The sequence below is a fragment of the Borostomias antarcticus genome (genome assembly GCF_949987555.1).
Source record: "Borostomias antarcticus genome assembly, chromosome: 13".
Classification (NCBI taxonomy): Eukaryota; Metazoa; Chordata; class Actinopteri; order Stomiiformes; family Stomiidae; genus Borostomias; species Borostomias antarcticus.
In genome coordinates, this window is record NC_140246.1 from 9,383,230 (window position 1) to 9,398,795 (window position 15,566).

The 15,566-nt window shown below is 47.2% G+C and overlaps 1 protein-coding gene across 1 annotated transcript; it reads left to right on the plus strand.

Moving 5' to 3' along the window:
* Positions 1–9,401: 9,401 nt before the first annotated feature.
* Positions 9,402–15,566, plus strand: irf5 (interferon regulatory factor 5; the record flags this gene model as incomplete). Its single annotated transcript, XM_084447750.1, has 8 exons — positions 9,402–9,575; positions 10,477–10,663; positions 10,816–10,841; positions 10,929–10,956; positions 11,078–11,470; positions 14,254–14,643; positions 14,885–15,003; positions 15,378–15,566. 8 exons carry the CDS (start codon positions 9,402–9,404, stop codon positions 15,564–15,566), a joined length of 1,506 nt encoding a protein of 501 aa, XP_084303876.1.

Genomic DNA, 15,566 nt, shown 5'->3' on the forward strand with positions numbered 1-15,566 from the left:
CCAATCCATCCTCCCATTTCATGTCAATCAACCCGCCCCCCTGAAGTGTTTCATTGTACACAGAACCCGTATAAACTTGAACTATGACACCATGCCAAAGGGTTGGACATGTGGGATGAGTTACACCTACAGTAGCAGCTAGACGTCAAGCCGCTCTCACTGGAAAAGTCCTATCTTCCACCTCAGTGGTACAGTATGGGCGACTCTACAGCAGCATATTTAAGCTTTAGCTACTGTACCACGTTTCAGCTGGATGGACAACGGAGGCACTGGAGAGGTATGAGCCAGCGGAGAGGATGGCCGAACGGATAGATGGGCGAGCTGACCGACTCCGGGCACTAATCCTTCTCCCCTCTCTCTCTGCTTCCTACCCCTCCCTCTGCCCATGTAGTTCCTCAGGGTCCGTTTGGAGAGGCGCCCTTGTTTGGTGACATGGACGTAGGGATCGCAGGGGGGATCGCAGGGGTTATCTTGCTGCTATTGGTGGCCGCCCTATTTCTGCTCCTCCGATTGGTCAGGAGGAGGAGGAGAGAGAGACAGGACGTGGGCGGAGACGCCATCGCCCAGCACCCAATTGTGGTAAGGGTGTTACACATATACGCACACACACCCATACACACACAACTACAGTGTATGCCCTTCCTCCGTACTCTCACTTATGACCATACAGAGGTGACTAGAGCCTGATTTTACCCATTACCACAGACAAACTAGTAAAATAGTAAAGCAGCAACGAGCGGTCAACCCATTAAATCCTCCACACACACACATCTCCAGTACTGATATCATACAATTAGAAACAAGGAGATTAAGAATGGCAAGGTTAATACTATAACAGTAACACTGCACAGTACAGTATTGTTCATACAAGTAGTATTAGCAAGCAAGAGCACATTGTATATGTGACCTTCCCATGCCAAAACATGGGAAGGTCACATATATAATCCGCATCTGAATACAATTGGTCTAGAGTAGATTAATGTGGCTAGATTTACCATAGAACTACTACAATGCAACCAGGTAGACTGATCCACAGCAAGACATGTGATCAGAAGTCCGCCACATGTCTACAGCAACTAGTGGAACCTGTCTGGTGTTCAGAACCACAAAGTCATTAAAGGTTCAAACCCAGCAAAGCTTAAGGACGCGAGGCACTGTCTCCACCCCCCACCCTCTTCACCCTCTCCACCACTGCTCACTCTCTCCCCTCAACCTCTCTACACCTCCTCACTCTCGCCCCTCAACCTCACACCTCCTCACTCTCCCCTAAACCTCTCCACACCTCCTCACCCACTCACTCCTCACTCGCTCCACCCTCCCCCCCCCCTCCCCCTCTCCACCCCCACCCATCTCTCTTACTAATGCTGCTCTACACAGAGTCTAAGGTGGTTCCAGAAGGTGAGTTTTCTTTAATGCCTCAGCTCTGATGCTCGCCGTTGTGGTCGTGAACGTGACATAGTAGTGGCGTCTAGACGTGCTGCACTTCCATTGCATGTTTATGCAAATGGATGGCCCGTGCACTGTTCTAAGACATGGCTAATGAGTGTCTGTTTCTCGTGTTGTTGTTGTTGTTGTGTAGCAACAGCTGTGGTTTTGTCGGTGAGAGGACACACTGGACTGCTAGTGTTCTGAAGAAGGCACAGGGTGCAAAATGGATCAGAGCAGGACAGTGTCTGACCTTGTGTGTAAGGTGATTGATGAATATCATAGGTCCATTTGTATGTTGTGTCCAATTATTTATTTTGCACTGCCCTGTCTTGTCCTTGCACCTTGTCTATTGTTGTCTATTTAGTGTTATGCACCAACAGTCCAAAGCAATTTCCTAAAAACCTACCTGACCTTGATTCTGACCAGTATCCAAGGTGTAGCTATCTGAAGACCATTTTGTCCATTACTGTATTGCCATTCGAGTCGAGAGCTGCAACGAAGCCTCATTGTGCCACGCCATAAAAAAACAGTGCTCATGTAGTTCGCAATGCCCCCTAAAAACGCCCTCTTTCCATGATTGACAGGTGAACTCAAGCTGCCTGACTGAGGAGGTGTCCTACCACAACGAAGCGTTCCTCGGCGACCACCCGGAGACCTATACGCCAGGACGCTATACGACCAAGAGGGACGAGCTGGCCCCGCCTCCACAGCGGCCCTACGGCGGGGAGCAGGGGGCGCCGGCATCCGCACCTGCGCCCTCTCCTGCGCCCGCTCCGGGCCCGTCAGCGACGCACGTGCCCCTCCTGGTGGTGACCCCTGACCCCCATGCCCAGACTCTCCTTCCTGTCTCTCACGTCTGACAGCCGGAGGATGCCTGGCGGCAAGAACGGAGGCGGCGATGACGCCCGGGACCCCGGAGAAGGAGAGAGAGGAGGAAGAAGAGGAAAAAGAGGGAATGGCTCACTAACCAGAAAGAGGAACGGCAATCCGCAGTGGGGGGAGGGGTGTAGGACAAGGGAATAAAGGAGGGTGGCGCTAGAGAGGCACCAACCGTAGAGGAGCCTCGGTGCAACGGCTCGATCACAAACCAAATCAAGACGGCCCAAAGACGGGGAGAGAAACAAACATGAAATCACTGCTATTGTGGAGTGTGCGGTAGAGAGCCTGTACATGTCCATGTGGTCAGTATGCCGTGTCTCCGAAGATGACCTGGCAACCATCGAGGCCAGCATTCGTGTACGATTCAGAATGATTTCGTGTTTCAAGGGAAAACGTACACAATTGATGCCATAAGACGTGTGTACACAGACCAGAATGTCTACACAGTGTCTATATGTCTATACAATGTCATACAGTAAAAGTGCAGGGAAGCCATATAACCCTATTTCAATTAAAACAATTACAATTATCCATAGAGTCAGTTTCTATAGATTTCACCATGCCTTTACATTCATTTAGAGTGACTAGATCCTGGAGTTTAAGTTCATTTTGCAGGCTATTCCAGATGCAGATGGTGCAGAAAACATAAAGGCCTTCTTTCCCAACTCGTCTAAAATCTAGGAACAGTCATCAGCATAGTGTCCAGTCCAGGCATTGTCTGCCGATAGATGCAGACATTGTAGTGGAGAGGCAGTTGCTTGGTCTCAGGAACAGCATATTCACCGCGCAAGGTCTACCAACCTTTACTGTACACTATGCATTCAGTACATATGTAAATAAACCGGTTTTGTGACTAAAGTGTTTGTCGAAATAGTGTTCCTCAACTGAGGGTACAAGATTGGAACCATCGTAATAATGCTGTGTTTACGGCTGTTTTATCTTAGTCTAGTTGCGTGTCTAGGAGGAGGGTACAGTACTTTAATTTATTTGCTTCATATGTTGAAACTGAGATGGAGCTAGCTATGTAGGATTATTATTTTAATTTAATTGAGCTTGCACTTCCTGAATCACACTTCCTGTCTGCTGTGGGGCTTGGCCGAAGCGATGTTGACTTCCACCAGTCTGAACGATTGGACGAGCAGTGCTACGTGTAGAAAAACCTCCCTGATGACAGCCAGCAGTGGGTGGAGAATGTCCCTGACAGCCAATGAAATGTGGAGTAGAAGCCTGGCCAGTGGTTGGATGGCGTGGCTAAATAGTGCCCCAAACAGAGGAACGATCACCTGTTTCCCAAACACTGCGACTAGTCCAGCCAACACCTGCGTATACACAGGTAATGACAGGTGAACCAAACACTATCCCCAGGTTTGGTTTAACAGAGAAAAAAACATACACTTGGGATATGGGTATTAAGGGTAATGTTGTCTGATAACCATCTCAATAGACCTGTGCACTTGAACTTGTGTGGGGGAGTTTGTGGGAGGTCAGTGATTTTACCTTGACGACAAAGCGTGTGATGAAGTTGACCAATTCTATGATGAAGACAGAGGCCAAGCTGAAGGGGAAGCTGAGTGCCTGGAAGATTCTGCGCCAACATCTATGCATCATTTCATTAGACCTACTGAGAGGAACGAAACCTAATCAAAGGCTGGTCCCAGCATGATCGTCTAACGTTATTGAATATCACAATGTATTACAAAGGGTGGCAGGACAACGTATTGCAGGCACCACAGTAAGGTACAGTACTCACCTGTTGATAGCATGGTCACACCCATCCCTGCCCTCATCCCTGCCCTCATCCCTGTCTGCCGTGATGCTGTGCAGTGTATTGTGAGAGCACAATAGATGCTGCGTAGACCTTAAATAAAACAAAAAGAATCATAAAAAGCTCAGAATCTGTGTAATTTCTAATGTTTCTATTATTAATTCATTTTATAGAATAAATAATCCATCTGATTGTGCTTTGTGTGACTGAGTGAGCAGATATCAGGTGTTTACCTCTCACTTCCTAATTCTCTCTGTCTTTCTGCAGGTCCCACTGGTGCCCTGTCCTCTCCAGACACCTTAACGAGGACACACACACACACACACACACACAAACAAACACACACACACACATACGTCTGTCACCACTGTGGAGATCAATCATTCAATCTACAGCCTGAATAGCTGTTATGTTACTCATTTTCTATCTGAGATTACTGAAATGTCATGTACGTATTGGAGGTGTAAACATATAGAATGAATATTCTATTTAAAATTCAAATAATTATGAACATACAATTTTGGTTTCTGGTGTGCTGCATTAACACCAAACCTGTATTGTTGCCTTTAGAGAATGTGTTGCTATGAGGATGCTGACTATTGAACACAGCCCCCAAAAAACAACTGAGGTGAGACGATAACCGACGGCAACCAACAGTACCCCTGTGTCTGGTGGTCCCTCTCTTTCTCGACTGTATGTCCATCTGGGGTCATGACCCTGGGAGCCTTCCGTGGTGTCCAGCTTCTGGAGGAGGCGTTGGAGCTTGTGCTTCTTAAGAGAGAGGATTCTGAGGTGCTGTTCCTTCCGGGCTTGGACCTGGGACATGGCCTGCTCCCTCATCCTCAGCAGGTACTCCTGGCTGTGATGAGGGTCCCTGGAGCCGGAGATGCCCGTCTCATCCACATTTTCATCAGGCCCACTGGTGCCAGGGGCTCTTGTTGGAATGTCTGTGGAGAGGGTTGTTTAGGGAAAAAGGTTCCCAGGTCGAAGCAAAACAGAAAATATATCTAGGCGTAGTCAAACCTAAGCCGAAATGCTATTCTGCAATGTTTTTAGCATTTCTTTCAGTCTGCCTGTAATGTCAGGTGGGTGGGGTGTGCATTTTTGGGAACATCCAGTGGGAACAGCCCATTGTGCCAGACAAAAGCAATCAAGCAAACATAAGTAACTGAAATTATTTCAAATAGTAGGTTCATCATTTCAAGTCAGGGCCTACTAATATTCGATTGTAATAGATATCTTACCCTGGTGGTTGGTGACATTGTGGTGTTGGTGATGGGCGTACATTTTAATGTTTTCTGTATGCTTGATGTGTGCTAAACAAATTCCCCTCTGGGGCAATAAAGGTTTCAATTCAATTCATCAATGGAGGTAAAGTCATCAATGAGCTCAAAGTTCTCTGCCCCAGAGCAGCTGTATGATGGGTAATTTACAGGTGTGCTTGGGCATAAACCTGAAAGAGAAGTGTAGCTCTGTAAGCCCATGCAATAGTTAGGCTACTCTATGTGCCCCCATGTAATGGGTGTGTGACCATGTTTCGTTTCAGGGTTCCTCACTCACCTTTGGGGCTGCTGTCAGAGTTGGGAGGGGTCTCCCTGTGCTGGGGAGAGGGGCTGTGAATGCCAGACACCACGGCGGCCCCAGCATACTGAGGAACACTGCTGAACACTCTCCTAATGGTGGACATAAAACACCCCGTTTATACCTGCCATCAGCGTTAGCTGGCCCAATTGACCAATTTCCCAGCAGCCATTTTTGACAAATCGTTGCAGGATAAACACAGTTGAAATTAATGAATTATCTAGGATTTAGGTGGGCCAGGGCCCTGATATTGTGCATGCTGTGCTCACTGGAATGGCAGTGACACATGAAATAGAACGGGGCCTTGATTAAATTTTATCAATTTGCCTACACCATGCATGTATTAATAGGCCTACTACACCGAGAACAAGACTAGATAGAAAAGAATCTGGAGCGCTGATGGGCTGCGCTACCGTGGTGGAGCAGGAGCGCCAGTCTTCACACTGGGCCCTGCTGCGGTGTCCCCTCCCTCTGTTCTGGGACTGTCTCCCATCTGACGACGATCTACGGTCACTCGTCTGCAGGTCTGGGGGGAGGGGGATGAAAACCTGTTGATAAAGTCCGTCCAAGAGGCCTTAAATGGCCAACTCACCACGTGCAGGCCGAGGTCTACTGTAGCACATGGGGTTTTCTGCTTTACATTAACTTTAGCTAATTTTGCTTGGGGAGAACCCCTAGCAGGTTATTCCACATATCCCTCCCGAAAACAATGGCTACAGTGAGCCATACGCACATGAGAGAAAGATAAAAGAATATAACCACGAGAACAAGCAGGAACACAAGGCATTCAACATAGACTATCATTTCATATCATATCAAAGACGCATGCAGTTACCAGTTCACACAGTTACCATGGAAACAGAACCTGTGAACTTTTAATTCTGCTAAAATGCGTGTGTAATTGTGTGGAGGTGTAGTTCTTTGGAGGTTTGGACATAACCCATGGCTTTGCTAGACCTGCACAGCTGCTGCTAGTCAGAAGCGGACTGGCCTCTCATAGGATGCAAACCTATATCTCCACCTGGTGGTTAGTCTCAACTACAGACCCATTAGAGTTCTTTCGCTGATACATTACGTAAGCTACGCTAACTACGTTACTGCATGCTGCGGTAGGCCTATGCGGAGCGCTGAAATTCAACGTAGCCTAATATTTGAGTCTGGAGAGAGACTAGTCTACCTGGTGGTTAAATAGGCCGTAACGGTTTCTTAACATTCAAAAGCAATAATAGCAAAAATACGGAAGCACTTTTTCCCCTTCAAAAATATAGCCTATATAATTATTCTAGCATAATCTACTGAATTATTATCCAGCACACACATGTGTAGGCTATATCGAGTGAATCAATGAAGAAATTTGCCCATAAATCACTTAGCCTATGTTTAATGAAGCTGTTCTTATAACATTGATGCAAAAGAGTGATAGTTATTTCTATTCTTTTGCACACCTGTGGCTCTTTGTTGGAGGCGCGCCAAACCTGAAATAGTTGTTTCAGTATGGCCTGAGGGCTGGACACACACACACACACACACGCTATATCGAGTGAATCAATGAAGAAATTTGCCCATAAATCACTTAGCCTATGTTTAATGAAGCTGTTCTTATAACATTGATGCAAAAGAGTGATAGTTATTTCTATTCTTTTGCACACCTGTGGCTCTTTGTTGGAGGCGCGCCAAACCTGAAATAGTTGTTTCAGTATGGCCTGAGGGCTGGACACACACACACACACACACGCACACACGCACGCACGCACGCACGCACAAACACACACACACACACACACACACACACACACACACACACAATAGGATATGGGTACAGGCCTATATATAATATATAAAATATAAGGGTACAGCTGTAGGCCTAACATAGACAAAACACATTTGACTAGGCCCACTTTAGAAAATGAAACAAGTTGCATTACAGGTTTCTGTCCACAGAGCGCCGAGCGCTGTCACCCGGAAGGGTGGTACCTGCGCAAGTTCTTCAAACACCACATCTTTAAGTCGGTAGCCAAAACTATCTTGCCGCTTATTGCGGAAAGGATTTCAGTTTAAGTGTCTATGCTCACTCGTTCATGTATGCTATCTATTTTAAGTAGGCTACTTTTTAAGGTGTATGACGCGTCCATCTCCTACACAGCTACACCTATGTGGAATGTTTCGCCACACTTAACACACCGCTTCTTTTTTGGGACCGATCCTCTCGTGTTCTAGACCCAGAGAATATCTATCTCGGTAGGGTACAACATCGTTCTCCTGGGACGATCATCAAGGTGAGTAGCCTACTGCTACACAATTAATTTACAGTTGAAGTTGTTCTCACTGTTTAATAGCAACTATGAATTACTCATTATTGTGATTCCTTTTTGCTCTTGTTCCTATCGGGCGAGCAAGCCAAACACCTTTCTATGGACACTTGACAGTTCTCAAATGTCAATTTACAAAACTTCCAATGGATAATGGAATATGTTGCTTTGTTCGTCGCTATATACACATCCATGGACGTATCTCTCTTAATTTCATCTTCATGAGTTGCGTTTATGAAACCATGACTTCTCAAAACACCTGTAGGCCTAAAAGAATTAAAGTGCAACAGATGGGCCTATGTTTGGATTATTTGTGGAATCTACGGGAAGCCTAGGGGGTGGATGTCATCCTCTGGCACCTGTCGGGCATAGCAGGGTGGGTTATCCCAGATGTGTTTACACATGTGAAGAGACTGCAGCATGGCAGTGTCAAAAATGTTACAAACCCATCGCGTTCACGAATTGATAATTTATCTTGCTGCGCAATTTTAACAGCTCTCTCTAGAAGATTTTTTTTGACAGTAATGCTTTACAAATATCCTAGGCTACTGTCTCTGAAAGGAGTCATCGTATGTGATCCGCCTCGAATGTGGTAAAGTAGGCCTATATCCACCACACACGGGGTTTTGAAACAACCACACTAACAACCACCATTAGTTTCAACTTGCAGCTGATTCCTTGCCCTTTTCAACTTGTGTGCATGGAACCGTGTGTGCGCGTGCGTTCACCCACTTATCTGTGCGCGTGTGTGTCGTGTGGAGCACAACGGAGGACATGTTAAATGTCCACAGAGTTGCATCTGTTTATGTCTGTTTTAGCTACCCGTTTCTAGGATCAGTTACATGAATGCTGCTCCTGGCAAGCGGCCGTCTTTGTTTTTTTCCTGTGATGTGCTTCCCTTTGGCTGGGAATGAGTTACCTGCATACCTCCTGCATCCATCTAATCCTCTGGGATCTCACATGATACTGTACACTGCTTTGACTCTGGACCGTGCGCTTCGGGGCCCGGAGGGCTTCAGCTAGTCATAGTATCACATTCACTGGAAAATTTGGAAATTACAAAAATTATCTTTCAAGGGAATCAATCTTTATGAATCAGTGCCATGTCACTCTTTTTTTTCAAGGTTTAGCACCATTGTGTGCAGTGTTGATGTTCTGTATTCGGTTCCATCATGGGAGTCCATGTTCCTCTTGTGTTACTCAGCTGTTTCTGTTTCCCCCATGGTTTGATAGTCACGATGACACTGCTTTATCTCCCTATCTAACCAAATCTCTCTCTCCCTCTCTCTCTACACCCCGCCCCTTTCCTCCACACACACACAGATCCAGCTTGGACCCCAGAATACTGTTGGTGGGTGGGTACTCAACGTTCCCCTCCACCCCCCTTGCCCGCATTTCCCTGTCATCCAGCCCAGCCCCAGCCTGCAGGGAACTCCAGCATGAGCGTGCAGCCCAGGCGGGTCCGTCTGAAGCCCTGGCTGCTGGCCCAGGTGAACAGCGGGCGCTACCCGGGGCTGCAGTGGCTCAGCCCGGACCACCGGCTCTTCCAGATCCCCTGGAGACACGCCACGCGACACCTGCCCATGTCCGAGGAGGAAAACACCATCTTTAAGGTCAGGGGAGCAGTGAGGTCATCAGAATGAAAACGTCTTTGTTGTTACGTCATTGTAGACCTGGATCTGTCCTGTAGTCCGGTACCTACTGTTGCAATGGCAGGGAATAAAGAAATTAATAATGTCTGACTTCAACTTGGAATATAGTAATAATGACTCCAATTTTGCAAAGCTATCACACACGGATTAAGACTAATACACATGCTACACCAGTAGATTGCAGTCATGATGCTTTCACTGTTTTGAAATTATGAATAAGTGTATAACAGTAGATGGAGAGGCTGGGAAACTAGTTGAATAATGCCCACAAGGGAAGCCATTGGGGGAGAAGAACCTGGTTTAATGGGGCCTCCAGCTTCCTTGTCTGGAGGAGGGGCCGTGCTTCTGCTGTGAAAGTGATAAAACGTTACTTTCATTTCATGGTTTCTCTTCCATCTTTCCTGTCAGGGTTTTCCTGCGCTTGTTTGTAAAATGTTCACTTCCACATGATGGCCTCAAACGAGTCATTTCCTCGTTTGCAGTTACTCAGTTCTGCATTCGGGTTGTGACTGGTGGTCCAACTACGGCGCAGTAATGGGGGGCATGTGCTCCCCAAAGGACCACGATGAGGCAGTAAACACCTTTTTAGGGAATGAGAACTTGAGGGGTGAATCATTATGGGAGAAATGTAGGGTTATTGGTTGTTGTTCGTTCGCCTCACCTCTTCATCACCTTCATCAGCGGTATCTGAAACCAGACGGTTAAAAGGAACATGATTTATTTGCTGTGCGGCTGGTAGAGCAGCTCCAGTTTCCACTTACTCCTGTTTCACTTCTCTCCAATTCATCATTCGCTTACCCCCCCCTCCTCCCTCCCCTGCTCTTCCTCCACTCTCCCTCCTTCACCCCCCCCCCTGGGCCAGGCCTGGGCCCTGGAGACTGGGAAGTACCAGGAGGGGCTGGATGAGCCCGACCCGGCCAAGTGGAAGGCCAACCTGCGCTGCGCCCTCAACAAGAGCCGAGAGTTCAGTCTCAAATACGACGGGACTAAAGAGACCCCCGTCCAGCCGTATAAAATCTACGAGGTGTGCGACCAGCCTGCCAATGGAGGTAAGTGTGTGTGTGTGTGTGTGTGTGTGTGTGTGTGTGCGTATATATTTCTAATGTTGCTGACCTTTTGAATTGCTCCATTGAAATAGAAAAAGGATGAGAATGATTGTGTAGGCAGGTAAATCATGTTCCTTTTAACCTTTTGGTTTCAGATACCGTTGATGAAGACGATGAAGAGGTGAGGCAAAGAAATCCATCAGTGAACAAAGAAACATTTTGATTTACCTCAGTATCATCTCATGACCTTTCTCACATGCGTTTGCAGATGCCGAATATCGACAACCTCATTATAAGTAAGAAATTACAGTTTATCGTCCCTGTGTTGCCGCATGGCAGTTCATCTCGATGTGCAAGTGTCAACGCAAACCATATTTTTAGCGAAACAGCGGTGTAACGTGACGCCCTCTCTCCCAGCATTCCCTGCGCACAACGACATATTTGTCCCCGCCCACCTCGTCCCAATGCCCCTCCTCCTGAACGGCATCCTGCCCAATCACAGCGCGGGCCTCCCCATGGCGGCGGATCTCCCTGGACCGGCGCCCGTTCATCTGGTGGGGGCGGGGGGAGGCGTGGAAATGGGGGGCTTCGGGCTCCCCGGAGGCCCCTCCAACGGGCTGGGGATGGGGGGTGGGGGGAGTGTGCCGCACCCCACCCTCTCAGACCTGCTCCCCATGCCCCCCGCCGCGGCCCCTGTGACGCCCGGCCCGGCCCCCATGGACGTCCAGGGCGCTCCCATGGCGGGGGCGCAGAGCCATGGGGAGGAACAGCCTCAGCCGTTCAAATACGACCTGCTGAACAGCCTGCCTCGTGAGTGACCATTTGCCTTCCCACACTGGACTACATAACTATATATTACTCACACCTGAGACTATACAGTACATTGCTAGCTACACTATATGGACAAAAGTATTAGGCCACCTACACATTACACCTACAGGAGCTTTTAGTGTGAGTGTTTGGGGGAATTTTTGCCCATTCATTACACCGCTCCATCCGATGCTTGGCATTGCGATTGGTGATGTAAGGCTAGCATGCAGCTGCTCGGCCATGGAAACCCATGTCATTAAGCTCCTGGTGCACAGTTTGTGCTGATGTTAATATCAGAGGAGGTTTGGAACTCTGCAGTTATTGAGTCAGCAGAGCGTTATTTACGCACTATACGCCTCCACTCAGCGACCCCGCTCTGTAACTGTACGTGGTCTGACACTTCATGGCTGAGTTGCTGTGGTTCCTAAATGCTTCCGCTTTGCAATAATACCACTTACAGCTGATCATGGAACATCTAGAAGGAGAAACTTCACAAACTGACAACGATGTCATCCTATTACCACGCTGGAATTCAGCTCTTTAGAACGACCTATTCTTTCACAAATGTTTGTACAGGCAGAGTGCATGGTTGGGTGCTTGATTTTATACACCTGTGGCAATGGGACTGAATGAAACACCTGAATTCAATGATTAAGAGGTGTGTCCCAATACTTTTGTCCATATAGTGTATTTCGCCTGACCCTTACACACGTTTATGTGTCTGTACTTGTCATTATCACAACATCCGTTCTACCTTGTATGCCTACTGTACAAAGATAGGCATTTAAGACATTTTTATTATGCGGTATTGAAGGTGGCAATTAGAGGGATTAGAGTGGCTATTGTGGGAATGATACACATGTCTGTCTGTCTGTCTATCACACCCTTCCTCTGGCACTGACTGGCATTGTGCGAAGGTACTGTATGGCGGAATGCCTGACACATTCTGTGGTGGCAGGGAACAGATGAGTTGGAGTACCTCTGCTACTGTAGGTTTCTTAAGTGTCTCAAACATCAGTTACAATTCAACTTTATTGCAGACTCAGGGTCCAGAAAACAAGACACAACATACAATACAGTGAATAACACACACAAAAAAGATCATGGTTTAAAATAGTGTCTTACAGAAGACATCTGTACCAATGCCTCCACAACCGGGATTGGTAGTGTGTTGTAATGAACCTTGTTTGATGAAACCAAGAAGATTACATTTTCAGTCATTGAGCCGGCAAATGGCTTGTATCAACAACACCTGCAGCCACAAACATTTCACTTTCACTGCTCTATCTAGGTCTCATGAGTAATATTCTCATGGCGTCGTTATACGCTAGGCTACTGTTCCCTGTAAGCTTGCTTTTTTATAGTGTGACAACAAGTGCGCAGTATATAGTGGTGTGCAATGCTGTCAGAACGGAGACACCTTCATTCCATCTGAACACATACTGAACTTGCGTGAGAGCATGTTTGCTTGTGCATACAACTTGCGGCATTGCCTATGGATAACATCATCAGCTGTCATTTGTTCTGTAATGAAAAGCCCAATATATTTTACCTTATTGCAGACCCCAAGATTATTAAACCACACCATACAGTACATATAGTAAGGAGCTTCTGGACACTAGCACCAGATGGACTAAGGAGCACAAGATCATCTGCATACATAATATGGTTCAAAGTATTACCAATCATACACCCAATTACTTCTACTACTAGACAGATCATCCGTATAATAGATTAAAATGAACTTGGGACAGAACTCCTCCTTGCCTGACACCATTGCTAACCCCAGATGGGGCTGAGATACTATTGCCCCGTTTTACTTGCATAGTGTGGTGGCAAACCAGTAGGCCAGAATTCTCACTATGTAATTTTGACTCAATTTGACAAAGAGCTTTATGATTTCCAAAGCTTTGGAAGCATCAATAAAACACATAACAACTGACAGGTCTACAAACAAAACAAACAATTTGTTGCTAACAATTTTCTTCAGGGCATATATACCCAAGTGAGTGTCATGTTTAGCTTTAAATCCAAACGGGTTATGTGTGGAATTGATATACTCATTTATTCTATCCAGCAGAATTCATTCCAGGACTTGTGACACTTATGCTGGCTAAAGCTATGGGCCTGTAATTAGCTAGGCTGCCTACTTTACCAGCTGGCACTAACAAAACAGACAGCATTGAGTCTGGTAACAAGCCATGAATCATAAAACCTGTCAAATAAATAGCAAGGAGAGGAGCTAACCTCGGACTGGCATATTTAAGGTGTTAGGCAGTAATATGGTATGATCCACATGATTTGTTATCAGATATCTTGTTCATTTAATCATTACTCTTAATATTGTCCTCCTTATACAAATCATTTTTGACAGTTAAATAAGGAACGATAATGCTGTCACCATAAGTCAGCAATATTGTCTGTTCCAGAAATTCCATCTACTTACTATATCATTACACATTAGAATTACAATTTGGTAATTTACAGTAGCAGATTTTTATCTGCTTTTTATCCAAAGTGACTACAGTACAATGTTTTGAGCTAGTGTCGGATTTGGACGCTGTGTTTTCGCTGTGGACGACCTGATGATGATGGGTTGATGATGCGTGGACGACCTGATGATGGATTTAGTGCCTTAGTGCCTTGCTCAAGGGCATAACGGTAGGCAATGGAGTAAGTCATACAGCACATTCACAATGACACTACTTATCACATATCTGAGTTTGCGTGTCTTTCTCTCTCTCTCTCTCTCTCTCTCTGTCTCTCTGTCTGTCTGATCCTAGTCACAGACCTGGACCTGAAGTTCCAGTACCGGGGTCGCACGGTGGGCGCCCAGACGGTCAGCAACCCCCAGGGCTGCCGGCTCTACTACGGCCACCTGGAGCCCACCCCGGAGCAGGTGGACCTGTTCGGCCCCGTCAACCTCCATCAGGTCCTGTTCCCCAGCACGGCCGACATCCAGAACCAGAAGCAGCGCTTCTACACAGAACACCTGCTGGACGTGATGGACCGGGGCCTGATCCTGGAGATGTCGGAGCAGGACATCTACGCCGTGCGCCTGTGCCAGTGCAAGGTGTACTGGTCCGGCCCTGGCGTGCCCGAGCAGGGCCCGCCCAACCCCATGGAGCGGGAGAGGAAGATTAAGGTGTTCTGCCTCAACAACTTCCTGGAAGGTGAGAGCAGCTGGTCGACAGACAGATTGGGATGTTGTAGTTTTTGTGGATGAGCGCCGATTCCATAGCTTGTACATTTCACTAAAACATGACCGCTCTGCGTGAGCCCTTAGGAGGCCTACCTGCATGTTTTCTGTACACTTCTGCATAGCCTTTGTGTGAAGTTGGATTAGCTTCGGAACAGATATCATACATATACTCTTCTCTCCCTCCCTTTCTCTCTCTCTCTGTTGGAACACAGGACTCATCCTCTACCAGAAGGGTGAAGCTCCCAGCCCTCCTCCGTTTGAGATTTACTTCTGTTTCGGGGAGGACTGGCCAGACAGGAAGCCCAAGGACAAGAAGCTCATTATCGTCCAGGTGAAAAGCCTGTAAATGTGCAAGTGAATGAGGCTATGGCTGTAAAGCTACAGTAAACTGAGATGGTTGGAAACGGTTTTAGAATACATTTTGTTTCTTATCTCTCTGTTTTCAAAACGTCCCCCCCCCCCCCCCTCCTAAGATTCAACATATAAAAACATATGTAAAAAGACACCAGACAGACGTTGTGAAAGTAGCATCTCTTCATAGGTGAAGGATGCAGAGGACAGATCACATCCAGGTGGTGCACTGTCCACGGTGGAGGCCAACACTAATATACTGCACACTCGCATCTCAGTCAAGCTTTAGTGTGTGACCCTCCCTCCTTCCCTCCCTCCCTCTCTCCCTCCTTCCCTCCCTCTCTCTCTTTCCAGGTGGTTCCAGTGGTGGCCCGGATCTTGACCGAGATGTTCTCCGGAGAGCTCAACTGGTCAATCGACAGCATCCGGCTGCAGATCTCCAACCCCGACGTGAAGGACCAGACGGTGGAGCAGTTCAAGGAACTGCAGAGGCTCCTCCAGAGCCAGCACGCCCAGGGGCCCTGGGCCACCAACGCGCCCTGA